Source organism: Bos grunniens, chromosome 10, assembly GCF_055505025.1.
Source record: "Bos grunniens cultivar Pamir isolate PY7600 chromosome 10, Bosgru_T2T1.0, whole genome shotgun sequence".
In the NCBI taxonomy this organism is placed as follows: Eukaryota; Metazoa; Chordata; class Mammalia; order Artiodactyla; family Bovidae; genus Bos; species Bos grunniens.
In genome coordinates, this window is record NC_141174.1 from 48,367,057 (window position 1) to 48,384,897 (window position 17,841).

Below are 17,841 nucleotides of genomic sequence, written 5' to 3' on the forward strand. Positions count from 1 at the left end.
ATGCCCACTCCCTAGGCCTCTGCCTTCCCTGTCATCTACTGTTCCCAGCCTCCTGACTCCAGCCACCAGAGCTAGTTGGAATTTTCTAAAACCAGTGATTTTCAAAATGAAAAAGCAGTGTCATCAGCATCATTTTGGAAGCTGTTAAAAATGCACATTCATGGGCCCACCCCAAGCCTACAGAGTCAGAAGTTCTAAGGATGAGGGCAGAAGTCTATGGTTTAACAAGGCCACCAGGTGACTTTGATACACTCACCTGAGCGCACCTGCTCTAAACCCACAGGCTCTGTTCACCGAGAGACTTAGCCCTTTGGTTCCCTCTGCCAGGAATGCTGCCTCAGATGCCCCTTCTCTGTGCTCCCTCTTTCCTAGGGCAGGTCAACCCTGTATGATAATTATCCAGTTGATTCCTTGCTGGTTGGTGCATACCTCAAAGACAGGAACTGTGTCTTTTTTGACTCACTCATGCCACAAGTCTCTAGTTAAACACAGGCCTTTCACTGGGTAGACGTTGAGCATAAAAACGAATGATGTATCCTTTACCTCACGGGGCAGCCACTCTCTCATCTGACCACTCCAAGCGTGACTGAAGACTCCACTGATGCAATCTAAAGCCTCTCACCAACCTGCAGAACTGTGAGCAACTGAAAAAGCCTGAACAGAACCAGTCTGACATCATCTGGTAAAAGACAACCTCTGGGCCACAGACCAATACCTCCTGTCAGATCAGCAACAGCATCAGATTAGAAATAAAATGCACAATAAATGTGACATGCTTGACTCACCCTGAAGCCATTTCCCTCCCCCGCCCCACTCCATGGAAGAAGAGTCTTCCACCAAACCTGTACCTAATGCCAAAAAGGTTGGGGACCACTGCTCTAGAATTTGGAGAGTGATTTAGTAAGGGAAAGTACCAAAATGTGTAAATCCCACATGAAAATTCATTACAGTTAGTTTATTCGAAATTACAGTAGAAGTTGAGGAAAGTTTGATATTAGCACTTCTCAATCTTCAATCCCTAGGAGTCTCCCAGGGATTTTTTGTTAAAATGCTAATTCTGATTCAACAGGCCCAGGTAGAGCCCAGGATTTCTGCATTTCTAAATAGCACCCGAGTGATACCCAGGTAACAGTGATGTTCCTAGTCCTAGAACTACACTATGAGTAGCAAGTAAAACTTCGACAACCCCCTTTTTCATAGAACTGTATCAGTCTTCCCCTTCGTGCAACACTGCCTTTTTATGACCCCTTTGCATTGAAAGCTTTGTCCAGTGCCTTTCAGGCTTCAGGATAAAGATAGCACACTAAATACATTTAGTTCTATGACTAAATGCCTTATAAAGCAACTACACTCCAATAAAAATTTTAAAAATAAATATAAGAGCTTTAAACTGTAACATTTTATATTGACTTACAGAAGTTACCTTTGCTAACTGCACGCTGTGTGGTGCTTCTGTTTCCTGAAAGATGGATTGGTTTAAATATATATGCAGTGATGTGCTGGGAAAAAAAATAAGAAAAAAAAAAAGAAAGTAGATGAACGTGATTAGCAAACTCAGGAAACCAGACTCCTTATCTGCCAGTAGAGACACACAAGGAGCAACTCATCACAGAATCTCCAGAAAGGGCTTAGGCAGTCAGAGCCCCAGTGCCTTTGGGGGAGGGGAGAGCATAAAGTGAGGCTAAAATAATGCAAGAATGTTTACACCCCAAACCCCAGCGTTGCCAGCCTTGTGATTCCTCTAGCTCCAAAAGAAGTCGAACGTCTATTCTCCGGAGAGAGTAAAACTCCAAGAATCAAACTCGCAGGGGGTCTCTGAGTCATACCAAGTTCAGTGGAGGCAGGGGAGGAGTTGCACAGTATTAATAAATATGAAGACACCTCCACCCCACACCTCCATGCTGGACTTCCAAAAGGCAGGCTTACTCCACAGGCAAGTGGTTCAAGTCATCTTCTCAGGAGACTGCCCAACCCAGAAGGGAAGCCTAAACACAAATAGAAGCCCATGACATACTGAGCTGGCTACAACTATAATGTAACTGCTGGGAGAAGGAGGAGATGGAAATCTTATGCGCGTGTGGTTGGGGTGGGTGGAAAAACACACTAAAATTTTCTTTTTCCATAGTAAGGCATCAGTAGAAGATGCCTAAAACTGAAAACCAATCGTACAGAAGTACAAGTATGTCATTAGCGACAGGACACAACCACCAGCAAGTGTCAACTCACTGCAAGAACTGAAAGCAGTTGACTCTGGGGAGCAGGAAATGAGCCGCGGGCGGAGATTCTGATAGCTTCTACTAACAGTCCTTGCAGAACTATGCCCTGATAAAATTTTTTAATTAATTAATACAAAAAGACATGTAATGCCCAACCTTACAGTTTTATTTTCCCCCCTTTGGATATTCCGGCCATCACAATAAACACCACTAATGTGCGCTACTCTCTCAGGATCTAAGGCCTACATGGAAACAGGATGCTGAGGACCTGGGGCCTAGACTCAGGCTGCCTGGATCTGAATCCCAGCTTTACTACTCACTGGCTGTGTGACCTTCACCAAGTTACCTAACCTCTCTGTGCCTCAGTTTCCTCATTGGTGGAACAATAGGATTATTTTGTAAAAATGAGTCACGTTATACTATAAAGTGCTTAAAACTGTGTTCGGCACCTAGTACATGTTCAATAATAGCTGCTCTCTTTTAAGGTATGTTTGCCACTATATTAAAGCCTCCTGACACTGTATTGATTTTGTCTTTTATTAGTTTATGTTTCATTTTCCCTGCCTTTACCTTCTCTGTCAGTCGGCCAGCTGTCCCTACTCACAGTAATCAGAGGGCCTTTCCAGGGTCACTCCTCCCACCAATGTGCAGCTTCTAACTGACAAGGCATCTGGAAACCAAATAACCAAGATCAGAATTATGTATGCAATGGAGAAAAATATGTATCACGAAGTGTTGGGAAGGCCTCTCTGTGAGGCGAATCAGCACACTTCCATATATGTACCATCTATCAGACAATTGAGAATCCTTTGGGCTTACTTCCTAGCCATCAGCTGTAGGTCAGTGAGCTGGGTGACATTCAGGCTAACTAACTATCCTAGTTTACCCGGGCCTGCTCTTTAGCAAAGCCCTGCATACCTGGAAACCCCAGTTTCAACACTGGTCCAATTACACAATCCTTTTGAGACTGTTTCATCAGCTGTAAAATGAAGGATAATATTTACTTTGACAGTCTATTGAAGAGTAAATGAGAGAATGTTCATATGACTCTTGACACACAGTAAGCTTGCAATAAATGGTAGCTCTAGCTACTGTACTCAGTTACCTATTGGTATTTCCAATTCTGATATCAGCAGCAAAATAAATTATCCTTAGAAACTTAACCGATACCTTGATTATTTTCTTACCAGAAAAATAATTTACCTTATACACAGTGGATTCCAGGAAGCTGAAATGTTTGCTTTCCCAAATTTCCTTCCAATCTTTTCCTAATAATTTGTTTCAGGGACTAGGCCTTATTAAAGAAATGTAATATTTCACCAATGCTGACTTATCCACTGGGCAAAAGCCTGAGAGGTTTCCACCAGCTCTGGATATATGCATTGTTTTCACTATGAGGATCCTGGCGTACTTAGGTAAACTTCTGGAGGAGAAATCAGCATTCCGACTCACACAAGAAAAAAGACATCAGGCACCATACCTGAAATTATTTTTAAATTTGCATCTCACTTTTTCCCTTCATAATGGCACCAAGTCATTGTCTCCTGATGGATTGACAATTTATTCACTAAATATGTCCATTCTATGACTGAAAAATAAGAGATAGTATCATCAAACAGATGAAATGCCATTTCTTGCCTCAAAAGCCAAAGCAACTCAGTACTCGACAGATACTTATTTCAGCCTGGAGGAAATGGCTCACTTTGGGGCAGTTCACCAACACATGAGTGAAGTTGTTACATGAAAAGTTGCACAATTTTGGGGTAGATAACTGAAAGGATCACAAGTTACTCAAAGCCATAACATGGCCTGCAAACACCGAGGCAGCAGAGAGAGCAGGAACAGACAGGCATATAAGAACCTTCTCTGGGGGCTTCCCTGGGGGCCCAGTGAATAAGAATCCACCTGCCAATGCAGGGGACACTGGCTCGGGAAGATTCCACATGCCTCGGAGCATTATCTAACCTGGTGTGCCACAACTACTGAGCCCGTGCTCTAGAGGCCTGGAGCTGCACTACTGAGTCCAAGTGCCCACGGGCCAGCAAGTCGCAACTACTGAGCTTGAGTGCTTCAGCTGCTGAAGCCTGTGCTCCTAGAGCCTGTGCTCCGCAACAAGAGAAGCCACTACAATGAAAGCCATGCCCTGCAACTAGATAGCGGTCCCCGCTCTTCAACTAGAGAAAGCCCACGTGTAGCAATGAAGACCCAGTGCAGCCAAAAATAAATAAATAAAGCAGTGGGTACACGTCAAAAAAAAAAAAAAGATCTTTCTCTATATGAGCTACCAAGCTCCTTCCTCCATGCTCATATTTCTTCCCCATCCATTGCTCAAGGTCTGTGAGCACAAAACACTGGCGAACCACATAAACTCTGAGGAGCCCTGAGAGACATCTGCTCCAACTATTGAAGCAAGAGTGAATGGATCCAGGAGAGAACTTTCTCCAAGTATAGTCTGATGCCCACTGGCACCAGAATCTCCTAGAGTACCTGATGAAAATCCAAAGTCCTGGGTTCCATCAGGCCCCTGAATGAAGCCCTCTGGGAAGGCAGTGAGGGAATCTGCATTAATGACAAGATTTTCCAAAGGACTCCCAATTGTGCATAAAAAGGTTGGAGAGCAACTGCTCTAGGGAGACAACAGATAGCAAAATGCACAACCATAGCTGGAGAAATAACTCTTTTTTAACCTCCACCAGCCTCAGATTCCAAATCTGTAAAATAGGGATAATAATACCTACACAGCAGGATTCCTGGTTGAGAATGATGTGAGAATTACATGAGAAAAGTAATAGCTTCCAACACACAGCTTCACATGCAGCAGGTGTTCAACAAGTATTAATCCACCCCACCTTGTGTAGCAGACTAATGAAGATTTATAACAAAAGTCCCTATTTTGAGCAACTGTTACCAAGGAAAGCAGATGGCTAGCTTAAGTTAAGGCCTCCATGTTAATGAGTCACCAACTAAAAGGCCAAGGCCAGCAGCTTTAACCACTGGTTGGGTTGCAAAAAGTACAAGCTTCAGTGGGCATGAGAATCTCCTGGATGGCTTGAAAACACAGCCCACTGGGCCATCTCTGGAGTACAGAATCAGCAGTTCTGGGCTGAACTGAGAATCTGTATTTCTAACAAGTTCTTGGGTGGTGATGGTGGTGTTGGTCTCGGAACCACACTTTGGTCATTACTCTATTAAACTCAAACTGATCTGACACCTTGTAATAAAAAAGGACAGCAACGCTAGATGCATTTCCTGTTTGACACCAGACTGGTTAGTTACACGTCAATAAAGAAAAAAGTAATAAACCCACAATTTCCGAGGCAGCCCCACCTCTGTCCCTGAGAATCTTTCTCACTACATTTTTGAATGGTGCAGAAAGAAGGCTGGGAGACTTGAGTGTCATCTCCCAGCCACTCATGTGGGTACCCCTGAATGAGACACCTGATCTCTTTGAGCCTCAGTGTACTCACCTGGGGACAGAGTTGGGCTCAGTCACTTGTTCCCAAACCTGGTGGTGCACCATCCATTGCTACAGCAGCATTTTAGATAAAACATGAATTCCCTAGCCCTAAAGCCAAGCCTAACAAATTAGAATCTCCTAAGAAGAGACTGAAAAACATGTGGTTTTGCATATGTTTTAAATAAAAGCTTGCTATGTGATTTTGGGGCTTCCCTGGTAGCTCAGCTGGTAAAGAATCCACCTGCAATGCAGGAGACCCCAGTTTGATTCCTGGGTGGGAAAGATACCCTGGAGAAGGGATAGGCTACCCACTCCAGTATTCTTGGGCTTCCCTGGTGGCTCAGATGGTAAAGAATCTGCCTGCAACACGGGAGACCTGGGTTCAATCCGTGGGTTGGGAAGATCCCCTGGAGGAGAGCATAGCAACCCACTCCAGTATTCTTGCCTAGAGAATCCCCATGGATAGAGGAGCCTGGCAGGCTGCAGTCCATGGGGTCGCAAAGAGTCGGACCCATCTGAGCAACTAAGCACAGCACAGCACATGTGATTTTCATGGGCAGCCAGTTCTGAGCAACTATCCCCAAGGTGATCTTTGAGGCCCCTTCCAGGACTAAAGCCTGGATCTTTTGATTTCTAAGCCCCTATGCCAGAGTCTGTGTTTACCAAGTAGCTCTGTCCTTTTATTTGTTTCCCACAGAGTTCATACTAGAGGATCTGAATACATTCGTCTTAAAAGAAAAGAAACTAGTCTGCTTAACACTTCCATTTTTCTCATGTATCAAACTCATATTTAGGTTTTAATTTTAAAAAATAAAGTCCAATCCTTAACAGCACAAAATAAACAACCCAATCAAAAACTCAGCAGAAGACCCAAATAGACATTCTTCCAAAGAAGACATACAAATGGCCAAGAGGCCCATGAAAAGATGTTCAACATTGCTAATTATTAGAGAAAAACAAATCAAAACTACAATGAGATATTACCACACACTGCTAGAATGGCTGTTATCAAAAATTCACAAGCAATAAATACTGGAGAGGGTATTGAGAGAAGGGAATCCTCCTATATTGTTGGTGGGAGTGTAAACTGGTACAGCAAGTATGCAGAACAGTAGGGAGGTTCATTAAAAAACAGAGCATCCACTCCTGAGCATATATCTGGAGAAAAACATGATTAAAAAGGTTACATGCACCCCAGTGTTCACTGCAGCACTGTTTACAACAGGCAAGACATGGGAGCAATTTAAACATCCATGGGCATTGGAATGGGTAAAGATGATGTGGTACATATAAATATAACAGAATATTACTCAGCCATTAAAAAGAATGAAATAATACCATTTGCCACAACATGGATGGACCTAGAGATTGTCATATTCAGTGAAGCCAGACAGAGAAGGAAAATATATGACATCCCTTACATGTGGAATCTAAAAAGAAATGATACAAACAAACTTACAAAACAGAAAGAGACTCTCAGAGAATGAACTTATGGTTGCCAGGGGAAGGATGGGGAGAAGGGTTAGATGGCGAGTTTGGGACGGACATGTACACCTTGCTATATTTACAATGGATAATCAGCAAGGACTTACTGTATAGCACATGCGACTCTGCTCAGTGTTATGTGGCAGCCTGGATGGGAAGGAAGTTTGGGGGAGAATGGATACATTCTCCCTTCTGTGTTCACCAGAAACTATCACAACATTGTTAATCAGCTATATCCCAATACAAAATAAAAAGTTTAAAAACAATTTGGTCACAGCAGAGAAGGGAGAAGGTAGGAAGACCCGAGAGCGTAGTACTGAAACATATATATTACCATATGTAAAATAGATAGCCAGTGGGGATTTGCTGTGTGATGCAGGGAACCCAAAGCCGGTGATCCATGACAACCTAGAAGGGTGGGATGGGGAGGGAGGTGGGAGGGAGGTTTAAGAGGGAGGGGACATGTGTATGCCTGTGGCTGATTCATGTTGATGTATGGCAGAAACCATCACTATACCGTAAAGTAATCATCCTCCAATTAAAAAACAAATAGTAAAAAGTGTAAAAACAACAACAAAACATAAAGTCAATGTAGGAAAAAACAGGAATTAACACAGGCCATGCAATCTTCTCTCACACCAACTTCCTAGTTACCTGCTCCATCATTCACTCACCATCACCTTAGCATCTCCCACATGCCAGGCATTATTTTAGGTGACAAGTACCCAGAATTCCACAAAACAAAGTCCCTGCTGTCACAGAGAGAATAATCAGCAGAAAGAGATAGATAATGCTAACATGGAGATAAAATAATTTCAAACATTAAGAAGTCCTGTGAAGACCATAAAGTGTAACAGGATGGAGGCCAACTGAAGACTACTCCCAACAGAGTGATCAGGGATGACTCTGCTGCCAAGGAACCACCCAAGTGAGACTCTAGAGAAAAGAACTGTGGGCAAGTGCAGATGCTCTGAGGAAGGCAAGAGCTTGGCGTTTTTAAGGAATAGAAAGGAAGGAGGCACAGGGATGAGCTGAGGACAAGGAGGCCAACAGGGCTCAGATCATGGAGACACTTACAGATCATGGTTAGAACATTTGGATCTTACATTAACCACAGTGGTAAGTGACTGGGGAATTTCAAACAGAAGAAGGATATGATCTGATTTACATTTTTAAAAATATCACTGGCTTTGCATGAGGGATGGGTTACGGGGAGGTGGGGTTAGCTAGAATGAGACCAGAAAAACAGCAGTCCAGGCAGGAAACAATGGTGGCCTTTAACTGGCAGCTAGTACATAGCCATAGCAGATGCTCAGACATTTCTGGACCACTTTAACATAGGTGAAAATCATTAATATATTTGTTTCACTTCCTGTGATATCTCACAGGAGTCCAAGGGAGAGACACTGCTGGTTACAATTAAGAAATATTAGCACAGGGGCACAGAAAGAACCAGCAGACTTGTCTTCTGGAACCCTCTCTGCCATCAGTTTGTCATGTGACCGTGGGCACAGCTCTGAATCTGTCAGATGGAGGAGAGGCTGGGCTCCCTGGTTTCTAAGATGCCCACCAGACCTTAAGTTACATGATGCTATAAGTGTAGCAAGTGAGGTTTCCTTACCTGGGTGGCAAGAGGGGCTGCTGACTCAGGGTTGGGGTTTCTGCGGTTGACTTTGAATCTCCCAGAAAGGCTCAAACTAAGCAGGAGATGGGGTTTCCATGAAGAAACTGTCCAGTCTTGCTATATCCTTTGGAAACTCTGGGATCTGGGGCACCTCTAGTACAAGCGTATAGTGATCAGCTGGGACTCTGCGGAGTAGACACTCCTGGGCATGTGAGAGCCCGCTGTGCTGAGGGGCTGGGGGCTCCATCTCTGAGGAATTCAGGGGCCAAGCCCTCAGTCACAGCCCTCCCTGAGGACTTGCTGACAGACTTCCACCTGCACTCAATCACATGGCAGCCAGGCCCTGCCGCCTGGCTCTTGCTTCCTACTGGCAGACTGTCCCCACACTGTCCACTCCCCTTACATGACCCACCGGGCACCTTGGCGAGGACCTCAGCCCGGGATCCCTAAGGGCAGGGCCCTCAATCCTAACTGCCCATCAGAATCCCCAGTGGAGATGTAAAATACATACACATGGATGTAAAATACATACACAAAGATGTATGTAAAATATATACACATAGATATAAAATACATTGGAGAAGGCAATGGCACCCCACTCCAATACTCTTGCCTGGAAAATCCCATGGATGGCGGAGCCTGGTAGGCTGCAGTCCATGGGGTCGCTAAGAGTCCGGCACGACTGAGCGACTTCACTTTCACTTTTCACTTTCATGCACTGGAGTAGGAAATGGCAAGCCACTCCAGTGTTCTTGCCTGGAGAATCCCAGGGACGGGGGAGCCTGGTGGGCTGCTGTCTATGGGGTCGCACAGAGTCGGACATGACTGAATCGACCTAGCAGCATAAAATACATACAAATAGAGATGCCGGGGCCCTATCTCATATCTGATGACTCACTCAGAATTGGGGGTAAGGGAGAGGTTAGAAAGACCACAGAAGTGGAGTTAGGCTTAGTTCACTTTACATGATGGAGAGAATGTGGACTTTAGGAAACTGCAGGCCAGAGAGGTTCCACAACATGTCTAATGCAGGGTTTCTCTGCCTTGACCCACTGACATGGTGGGCAGGATGATTTTTTGTATTGAGGGGCTGTCCTGTGCACTTTGGGGTGTTTAGAGGCATCCCAGGTCTCTGCCCACTAAATAATAGCAACTCCCCAGGTATGGCAACCAGCCACATCTCCAGATGTTGCTCAATGCCCCCCTTGAGGAAGAAGGAGCTGAAAACAGCCTAATTAAGAACCGCCAGTGTAATACCACTTAGTTAATTATTGGCAAAGTTAGAAACTAAAAACCGATCCACTAGTTCCTGGCGGAGTCGGTTCCTCCACACTGAAGCAGGAATTCTGGAACACACGGCTGAGTCACCCCCCAAGGAAATACCACAAGCTGCTCTGCGGCCCTCTGTGCCTAAGTGGAGCGGGGCGATGAAGAGCTGACCTTGCCCTTGACAAAGGAAGTCCAGCCTGGAATGGCCAGCAGCTGATCTGGCCATGTTTGGTCTCTAGCATCTGATTGGAAGGACGACACCTTATCTTTTCAAGGGCTGCTAGACCTCTTTACTCATCCCTGGGGTTGCTCCCTTGCAACAGTGAGATTCATTATGAAAATCAATCACACTGCAGGAAACAAAGGAAATCCTGACCACACCCTTGGATTATGTTTTAAAATTCTCAGGTATCTCAAATGGACATTTAAGTCAAGACCTATTTCTGTATGTCTCATTCCTTCCCGTATTAGGACTAATACAGCAAGAAGAAGAATAATCAAAAAAAACCTTACCATAAGCTTCCGTTAGCTGATTGAGGCCCTGTTTTTGTGTCAAATGATACAAATACACAGGCAATAAGTAACCAGCCATATGCAGATAAGACTCGACCAGCTGCCCACGTGGTGGGATCAGAGCAAGATAGATGAGTAGCAGTTAATAAGAATGAACAGATTTTTCAGTCTCTTGGCAACCAATTTTATTATTATGCTTTGACCTGGCAGCTGGTAAGGCTTTATATGAATTAATCAACAGGCTATGAAAAAACAGGATTAGTGGCTCTGAAATATGGTATTCTCACAGCAGTCAGAGGAAGGATGCTTTTTTCTAAGGCCACTTTCTTAAATCAGTACAGGTAACTGTAAAACAGTAAGCAAACTGTGTTTTAAAAGAACACATCTCTAAAGAGGAAGTTACATACACCTATCTACTGCATCGATCCTTACCATGTATCTTCCATATCTGTTGTAGCAAATTACAAGAAGATACGGAGTGTCAAAGGACTTGGCCACTCAAAGCAGGCGCCCTTCAGTGAGACAACACTTGGTGGTTGTGGAATTATTCTCAGCCAAGTCCTCCTGAGTCAAAGCACCTTACAGTAAGCACTCAAAGGGGATGAGAATAATAACCAGACCTTAGAAGGGATAAAAACACATGGAAAGATGGGATTTCTGGCATCACCACAGGCATACAACCAACGGTGGCTTTCAACAGCCCTGTGGTTCTCAGAGAAAAGTCAACTGTGTTCTTGAGGGTGGCTTTGCCTGCCACACAGCAGATCCAAGGGCCAGAAGGGCAGCAGGACAGTGCAGCGATATGGGAGGGAGGCAACAGAAGTGACTAAAGATCAGCATGAAAACATAAGCAACTACGTGTGATCTTTCAAGGGAAGATTCCGTGCAGCAGACTAACCACTGGACCCGGAGTTCCAGTTCCGGCTCTACCACTAACTGTGTGATCTTAGAAAATGACAACATCTCTGGAGAAAAATTTCCTTCACCACAAAACACTAGAGGAAATGGAATCTTCTCCCACTGTCCTCTAATTCTAATAATCCTTGAGTTTACACGCCCTCTCCTTCCTAAAATGGAGACATGTGCAATTAGCAAAATGAGCCATAGCTCAGTTATTCTGTGGACATTATCATGATCAATGCATTTCCTGCCCAAAAACATAAATTTATCAGACCAGAGTTAACACATTAAATCCAAGACACCAGTTAACTCTACCACTCATAGGAAAAAAACTACAAATTTTTTAGTATAAGTGTGTCCCAAAGATTGCATGGGACATACTTATAGTAAAATATTATTTGTTGTTCTTCCAATTTTTAAAATCTGGCACACTACCTTTGACCCCACATTCAAAGCATAATCTCAGCTCTCAAAAGTCTGATTTCATACAGGTGGGTGGTTCCAAGTGTGGCTGAAGCACTAAATGTGAGGCCTTCTCATGGGTGACATACATAGAGGCAAAAAATAAAACAAAACAAAAGCAGGCAAGGAAGAATGACTTGCAACATTTGTTTTGAGTAGGTGAGGCATCAAATTTTATTAAACAGTGAGTAGAATATCAATGTTAGTAGACCTCAATCATACAGGGAAAAGAATGTGGTATACTTCCTGACCAGACAGGAGGCCAAAACACAGTGGATGGAACAAGATGGATGCTCACAGCTGCACACCTCTAACCTTCTGGACACAAAGTTAATTGCAAACCTTTTATCTCTTCCTCCAACTCACTGCTCATGTCTTCTCCCCAGATAAATCAGCTTAGGGAAACCAGACCATAAACTGGAACTTCCTGACTACAAGGCAGAGGAATAAATTTGATCAAGCGAAACCTGCACACAGCATATAAAGCAAAGGCAGTGAGAAGGAAAAATTCCTCTCTTCAGAAGGCAATCTTGTTCTAACAATAACAAGGCAATCTTGCTGCATAGAGGCTCACAATTCATTTGTTTTTTAAATTGTGGGCCACTTTTTTTAAATATATAATTTTATTTTCTTATTTATTTTTGGCTCCAAAGCACAGGCTCAATAATTATGTCACACGGGCTTAGTTGCTTGGCAGCATGTGGGATCCTCCTGGACCAGGGATCGAACCCGAATCTCCTGCATTGGCAGGCGGATTCTTTACCACTGTGCCATCAAGGAAGCCCATCAGCCAACTTTATTGAGGTATAATTGAGATATAACATTGTAAGACATTTAAAGTGTACATCACGGTGATTTGACATATGTATACATTTTGAAAAGGATTCCCCCACCCATCAAGTTAACTAGGGCTCGCATTATTTACACCCACACACATATACATGCCATGGGTTTAAAAATACTCCTTTCTCATAGTTTGTAGTGAATATATAGATATGGCATGTTCCAAGATAAGTTTAACAATGGAAAGCTAGTTCAATTTTTAAAATACCACAGTGATTACTATACTCTCCAGGCCAGTTAATTCAATTCTCAGTGAGAAAGGTCGGCAGGAAACCTCTCTCAACTCTAGCCAATACTGCTTTATCCGCAACAGCAGGATGAGGTGGACTAAAACAAGATACTTAACATCTACAGGCTGAGAAAAATTAAATATATGGACTAGAGGTTTCTAATGATGAAAACAAATCCAAGGTTATTCATTAACTTATGGGCACATTCAGCAAGAATTTATTGAACACTTCGTTTGCCTATGATAGCTTGCAGTACAGGAATCACAAAGGAGATGAAGCCATGCTCTGCCTCCAGGCTATTACAGTCTCATCATGGAAATAAGGCCACATATGCATAATCAGTTGACAGTCTGAAGTCATTATGCAATTAAAAGTCAAAATGAGTCTCATAATTGGAAATTTCAGTTAGAAGCCAGAGAAAAATTAAATTCACTGCACTGCAAAATATTCATCAGGAAATGAAACTCCATTTTCTCAAATTTCCAAGGAATTTCACTCTCCCTAGATCAGCACAAGAAACCAAGTCACTAGAGACAGGCGCTGAAGGCCTCCTCCCAGTCTGCCCAGGTCCTGCCCTCGGGAAGGACCCAAAGTCCTCACCTTTCTGCTTTGTTTGACCTTTCCCTTCCTTTGTTTGACCTTTTTTTGACCTTTCCCTTTCCATGAAGAGTAAGGCCATTCCCTCTAGGGAAAAAAGTAGATAGAAAAGGAGAGAAGGAGGAGTTGCTGGTGTAGCTATGGACACTGCAAATGGGAAGGAAGAGTGAGAAAGAAATAGCAGAGTGATCCCCATTTCTCAGCTTCTCATTCCCTTTTCATTCACTCTCTCTCTCTCTCTCTATATATATATATATTTTTTTTTTTTTTTTAGGGTTTAATATGTGCCAAAAACCATTCCAGGTGCTACCTCCACCAGAGCAAACAAGACAAATTCCGGACCTTCATGGAGCTTGTACTCTACCAGTGGGAGACAGATGTGTGTGTGCAATGACAAAGAATGCTACAGATATTCTAAAGAAAAATAAGGTCAAGAGGAAGAAAATGTTGGGGTTGGGGGATGGGGGACGATAATTTAGATGGGATGGGACAAGAAAGCATCTCTAAAGAAATGACTTGATTTGAATGAAATGAGTGAGTAAGCAGTGCAGACTTTTGAAGGAAGAACATTTCAAACAGAGGAAACAGCAAAGGTCCTGAGGTGTGGCTGAAGGCGAGTGAGAAAAGAGGGGAGTGATGGAAGATGAAGCCACACACCATGTAAGGTTTCCCTCTGGTATAACAAGCCACTGGTGAGTTTTGAGCACAGGACTGAGTGATATAAGCGGCTTTGGCAACTTTTTTAAGAACAGACCATAGAGTGGTGAAGGTGGAAGCAGGCTGGGCCTGCAGGAGGCTTTGGAGTAATCCAGGTTGACAAACAAAAGGAACTGGCAGGAGCAGTGAAAATGTTACAAAATGGTTCCTATCCTAGATATAGTTTCTAAGCAGAACTAATGAACTCTGCTGAGAGACTAGATGTCTGATATGAGACAAAGAAAAGAATCAGGGGTGACCCCAGGGTGTTTAGTCTGAGCACCTGTAACAATGAAGTAACTGAGACAGGGGAGACGGAGGGAAAAGCAGGTTTGGAAGAGGAAAATCAAGAGTCTGGTTCCTAGAGACTGTTGCCCACTTCAACACCCATTGCATCTGTTGTAAAATCAGGCAACAGCAATTGAGACGCTGATTCTAAATTACAGATGGAAATTCAAGGGACCCAGAATAGCCAGAACAGTCTCAAAAAAGAAAAACAAAGTGGGAGGACTCACACTCCCCATCTCAAAACCTCTCGCGTACATAGTTAACAGAGGAGAGTATGATACTAGCATAAGGATAGACATGCAGCTCAATGGAGTAGGGCTGAGAGTCTAGGAATAAACCCTCACATTTCCTGACAATTTATTCTCAACACAGGCACCAATGATATTAAAAGGGGGAAAAATAATCTTTTCAACAAATGGTGCTGGGAGAACTTGATGCCCACATGCAAAAAATTGTTAACACTCCTACCTCACGCCATGTACAAAATTAACTTAAAGCAAGCTAAAGATGAAAATGTAAGAGCTAAAACTAACAACTCTTAGAAGAAAACATAGGCATAAATCTTCAGGACTTTGGATTGAGCAATGCTTTCTTAGATTTGACACCAAAAGCGCAGCAAGAAAAGAAAAAATTAGTTATACTTCATCAAAATTAGTAAAATCAAGGCAGGTCATGGAAATTAAGGGAGGGAGGGAGTAAGGAAGAAACAATAAAGGAAAGAAGTAGGAAGGAAAACTAACATAAAATACAGATCCTCAGTCAAGTTTTTTCAGCACTACATTAACCTTTCTTTACTTGTAACCATCTGCAAAAATTCTGTCTTCCAGACTGTGTTTTCCCCCTAAAACAAGTTTCTAAGAAGGCATAAATAAATCAATAAAACAGGAACAGTGAATCACCAACAAACTAAATCACTGATAATTATAGAAACTTTATACAGCATAAGAGGATACCCCCAAAAAATAAAAATAAAAAAAAAGAGGATACCCCCAACCTCTGACTGATGAGCCAATCCCAAAGTTAAGAATCCATCCAGTAGGGGAAAATAGCTCTTAGCCCACAGAAGACCCCTGAGACAGAGGATCTAACAGATGATGCTGAGGCCATGCAGGGGGCCCACAGGAGCCAAAATTATGGGAAGGCAAAGTCATGGGTTCACAAGATTTCCTTCACTTCAGGCCTGACTTTGCTTAATCCGTGATCTATTGGGACAGAGACAAAAGCTTTGGCAAGAGTTACCGAAACCTGTCATCACATCGGCTCTACCGCCAGTCAAGACAGAAGGGCCTGACTGCCTGGTAGGGTTTTCTGTCTGACTGGCAGGGAAAGGAAGGGGGGACCCTCTCCCACCCAGACAGTTTGCCGTCCAGACCCCGCCCAACAAAGGTGTCAAGACTTTAAATCATTCAACTGACAAAACCGGAGGAAGTAAAGAATTAGAGAGGCCGTGCAGGAGCCTCCTCTCCTGCCTGAGAAGTTTCCTTCCTCCCACCCCGCCACCTCCATGCGGCCCCTAGCACCTGGATGCCGCCGGAAGGTGACCTCAGCCCCCAACCTGGGACTCCACCTAATCGGCACCTCGCCCAAGCTGACCCCTACGCCCGCGATTGTCATCGTAGAGTTTGTGCTGAGGGCCTGGGAGAAGCAAAGAAGCTTCTCCGGTGGGCTCTGCCTGCCAGAGAGCGGAGAGGAGCTGCAACCCCAACACCCGGCCCCAGGGCCAGACCCTCGGTGCGCCCGCTCCGTCGCGCTGCCCCGCGGGGTGACCGGCGCCCCGAGCCAGAGCGCTCCTCCCAGCCCGCGCCTCCGCCTCACCTGCTCCGCCCGCGGTCCCCACGCCGCTCTGTCTCTGCGCGCGGCGTCCACCCGCTGCCGGCCTTTTCGGGTCCTTGGCGGGTATTTTCCGTCTGGCCCCACATCACTTCCCGTAAAGGAGCGCGAGGTGGGGGCGGGACCTCCTCCCCGCCCTCCACCTCCAGCTTCCTCCTGTCACTTCGGGGCGCACCCCCGCCCGACAGGGCGAGCCCGCCGCCCCCAGCCCCTACGTACCTGCCCAGGGGGCCGACACAAAGTTCCCCACTCTCCTCTTTTAGCCCAAACCCAGTCTCCACTGTCCTTTCCTGGAAGGTGCCAAACCTTAAGGGGTTGTTTTCGTTTTGAGACACAGGGATGACATTTAAAAACTGCTCTGGGGTCGGGGCACTATAAGGTATAGTTTGGTGCCGCTCCCCAAATCTCCTCCCCCAAAGCCATTTTCTACAGGTATTTTTCAGGGCGTCAGGGTCAGTGTCTGTCTCTGGTCGCCACAGGTGCTGAGCGGTTGCAAAGTCGGCCCTGAGACCAACGGCTCCTGAGGCCCTAAGCGGGGATCTGAGGGGCGGGCTCCCAGCTTGCAGTGGCTGCCCACTTCGTCTGGCTTCCCCGGGGGCCAGATCCGCGCTGGGCGTCCTGGCTTTGCCACTGTCCATCCGGCCCCGCCTGCTTTTCACTCGGGTAGCCTGGCATTGGTGTTCCTGGAGTGAGGGAAAGCTCTGGGATATACTTGAGAATGACTGGATGACTGGAGCGGGGTGGGGGGGTAGGCCGTCAAAAAGGGTAGTTAAGTGGGGTAGTAAACAGGGTCTCTGCTCTTGAACAGTCGAGTTCAGATTACAAAATCTCTCTTATTTAAATTTCCAAGTATTAGAGCAATTCGTTAAAATTAAAAAAAAAAAAAACTTGAAAGACTAGCTCCTGTAGCGAGACACCTGCGAGCCTCTGCTGCCCCCTAGCAGCTTCCGTCTCTCAGTGCCGACGGCTTTCTGTGGGCCGCTTGGACCTGTGGCTGTGAGGCAGAGGTGGGAAGCTTCAGGCCCGCAGGTTCTCACTGCTGCTGCTGCTGCTGCTAAGTCGCTTCAGTCGTGTCCGACTCTGTGCGACCCCATAGACAGCAGCCCACCAGGCTCCGCCGTCCCTGGGATTCTCCAGGCAAGAACACTGGAGTGGGTTGCCATATTCTTCTCCAGTGCATGAAAGTGAAAAGTGAAAGTGAAGTCGCTCAGTAAGTGTCCGACTCTTCGTGACCCTACGGACTGCCCCCTACCAGGCTCCTCCGTCCATGGGATTTTCCAGGCAAGAGTACTGGAGTGGGTTGCTATTGCCTTCTCCAGCAGTTTCTCACTAGAAGCGCCAAATTCCTCCTCCAGCGCCCTCAAGGTCTGAACAGAACTTTTGGGCCTACCCCTGTGAGCTTTCAGGCAAAGCATTTTTTATTTATTATTT

At 45.0% G+C, this 17,841-nt stretch overlaps 1 protein-coding gene across 17 annotated transcripts in view; it reads right to left on the reverse strand.

The window, feature by feature from the left end:
• RAB27A (RAB27A, member RAS oncogene family) overlaps positions 1 to 17,291 on the reverse strand; it is a 79,948-nt gene extending 62,657 nt beyond the window's left edge. For 2 of the 17 annotated variants that reach the window (XR_015134568.1, XR_015134566.1), the window contains exons 1-3: positions 16,396 to 17,291; positions 2,821 to 2,886; positions 1,424 to 1,499 (exon numbers count right to left, since the gene is read on the reverse strand). Coding sequence is in view for 3 of the 17 variants with exons in the window: in XM_086321064.1 (XP_086177190.1) it covers positions 1,415 to 1,499; positions 16,396 to 17,048 (738 nt within the window). In the remaining 14 variants the exon portion in view is untranslated. Of the gene's footprint in view, positions 1 to 543; positions 719 to 1,414; positions 1,500 to 2,786; positions 2,887 to 10,564; positions 10,587 to 16,395 lie in introns of those variants that run through there. The other 15 variants (XR_015134561.1, XR_015134562.1, XR_015134560.1 and 12 more) reach the window with 14 other exon arrangements.
• Positions 17,292 to 17,841: the final 550 nt, after the last annotated feature.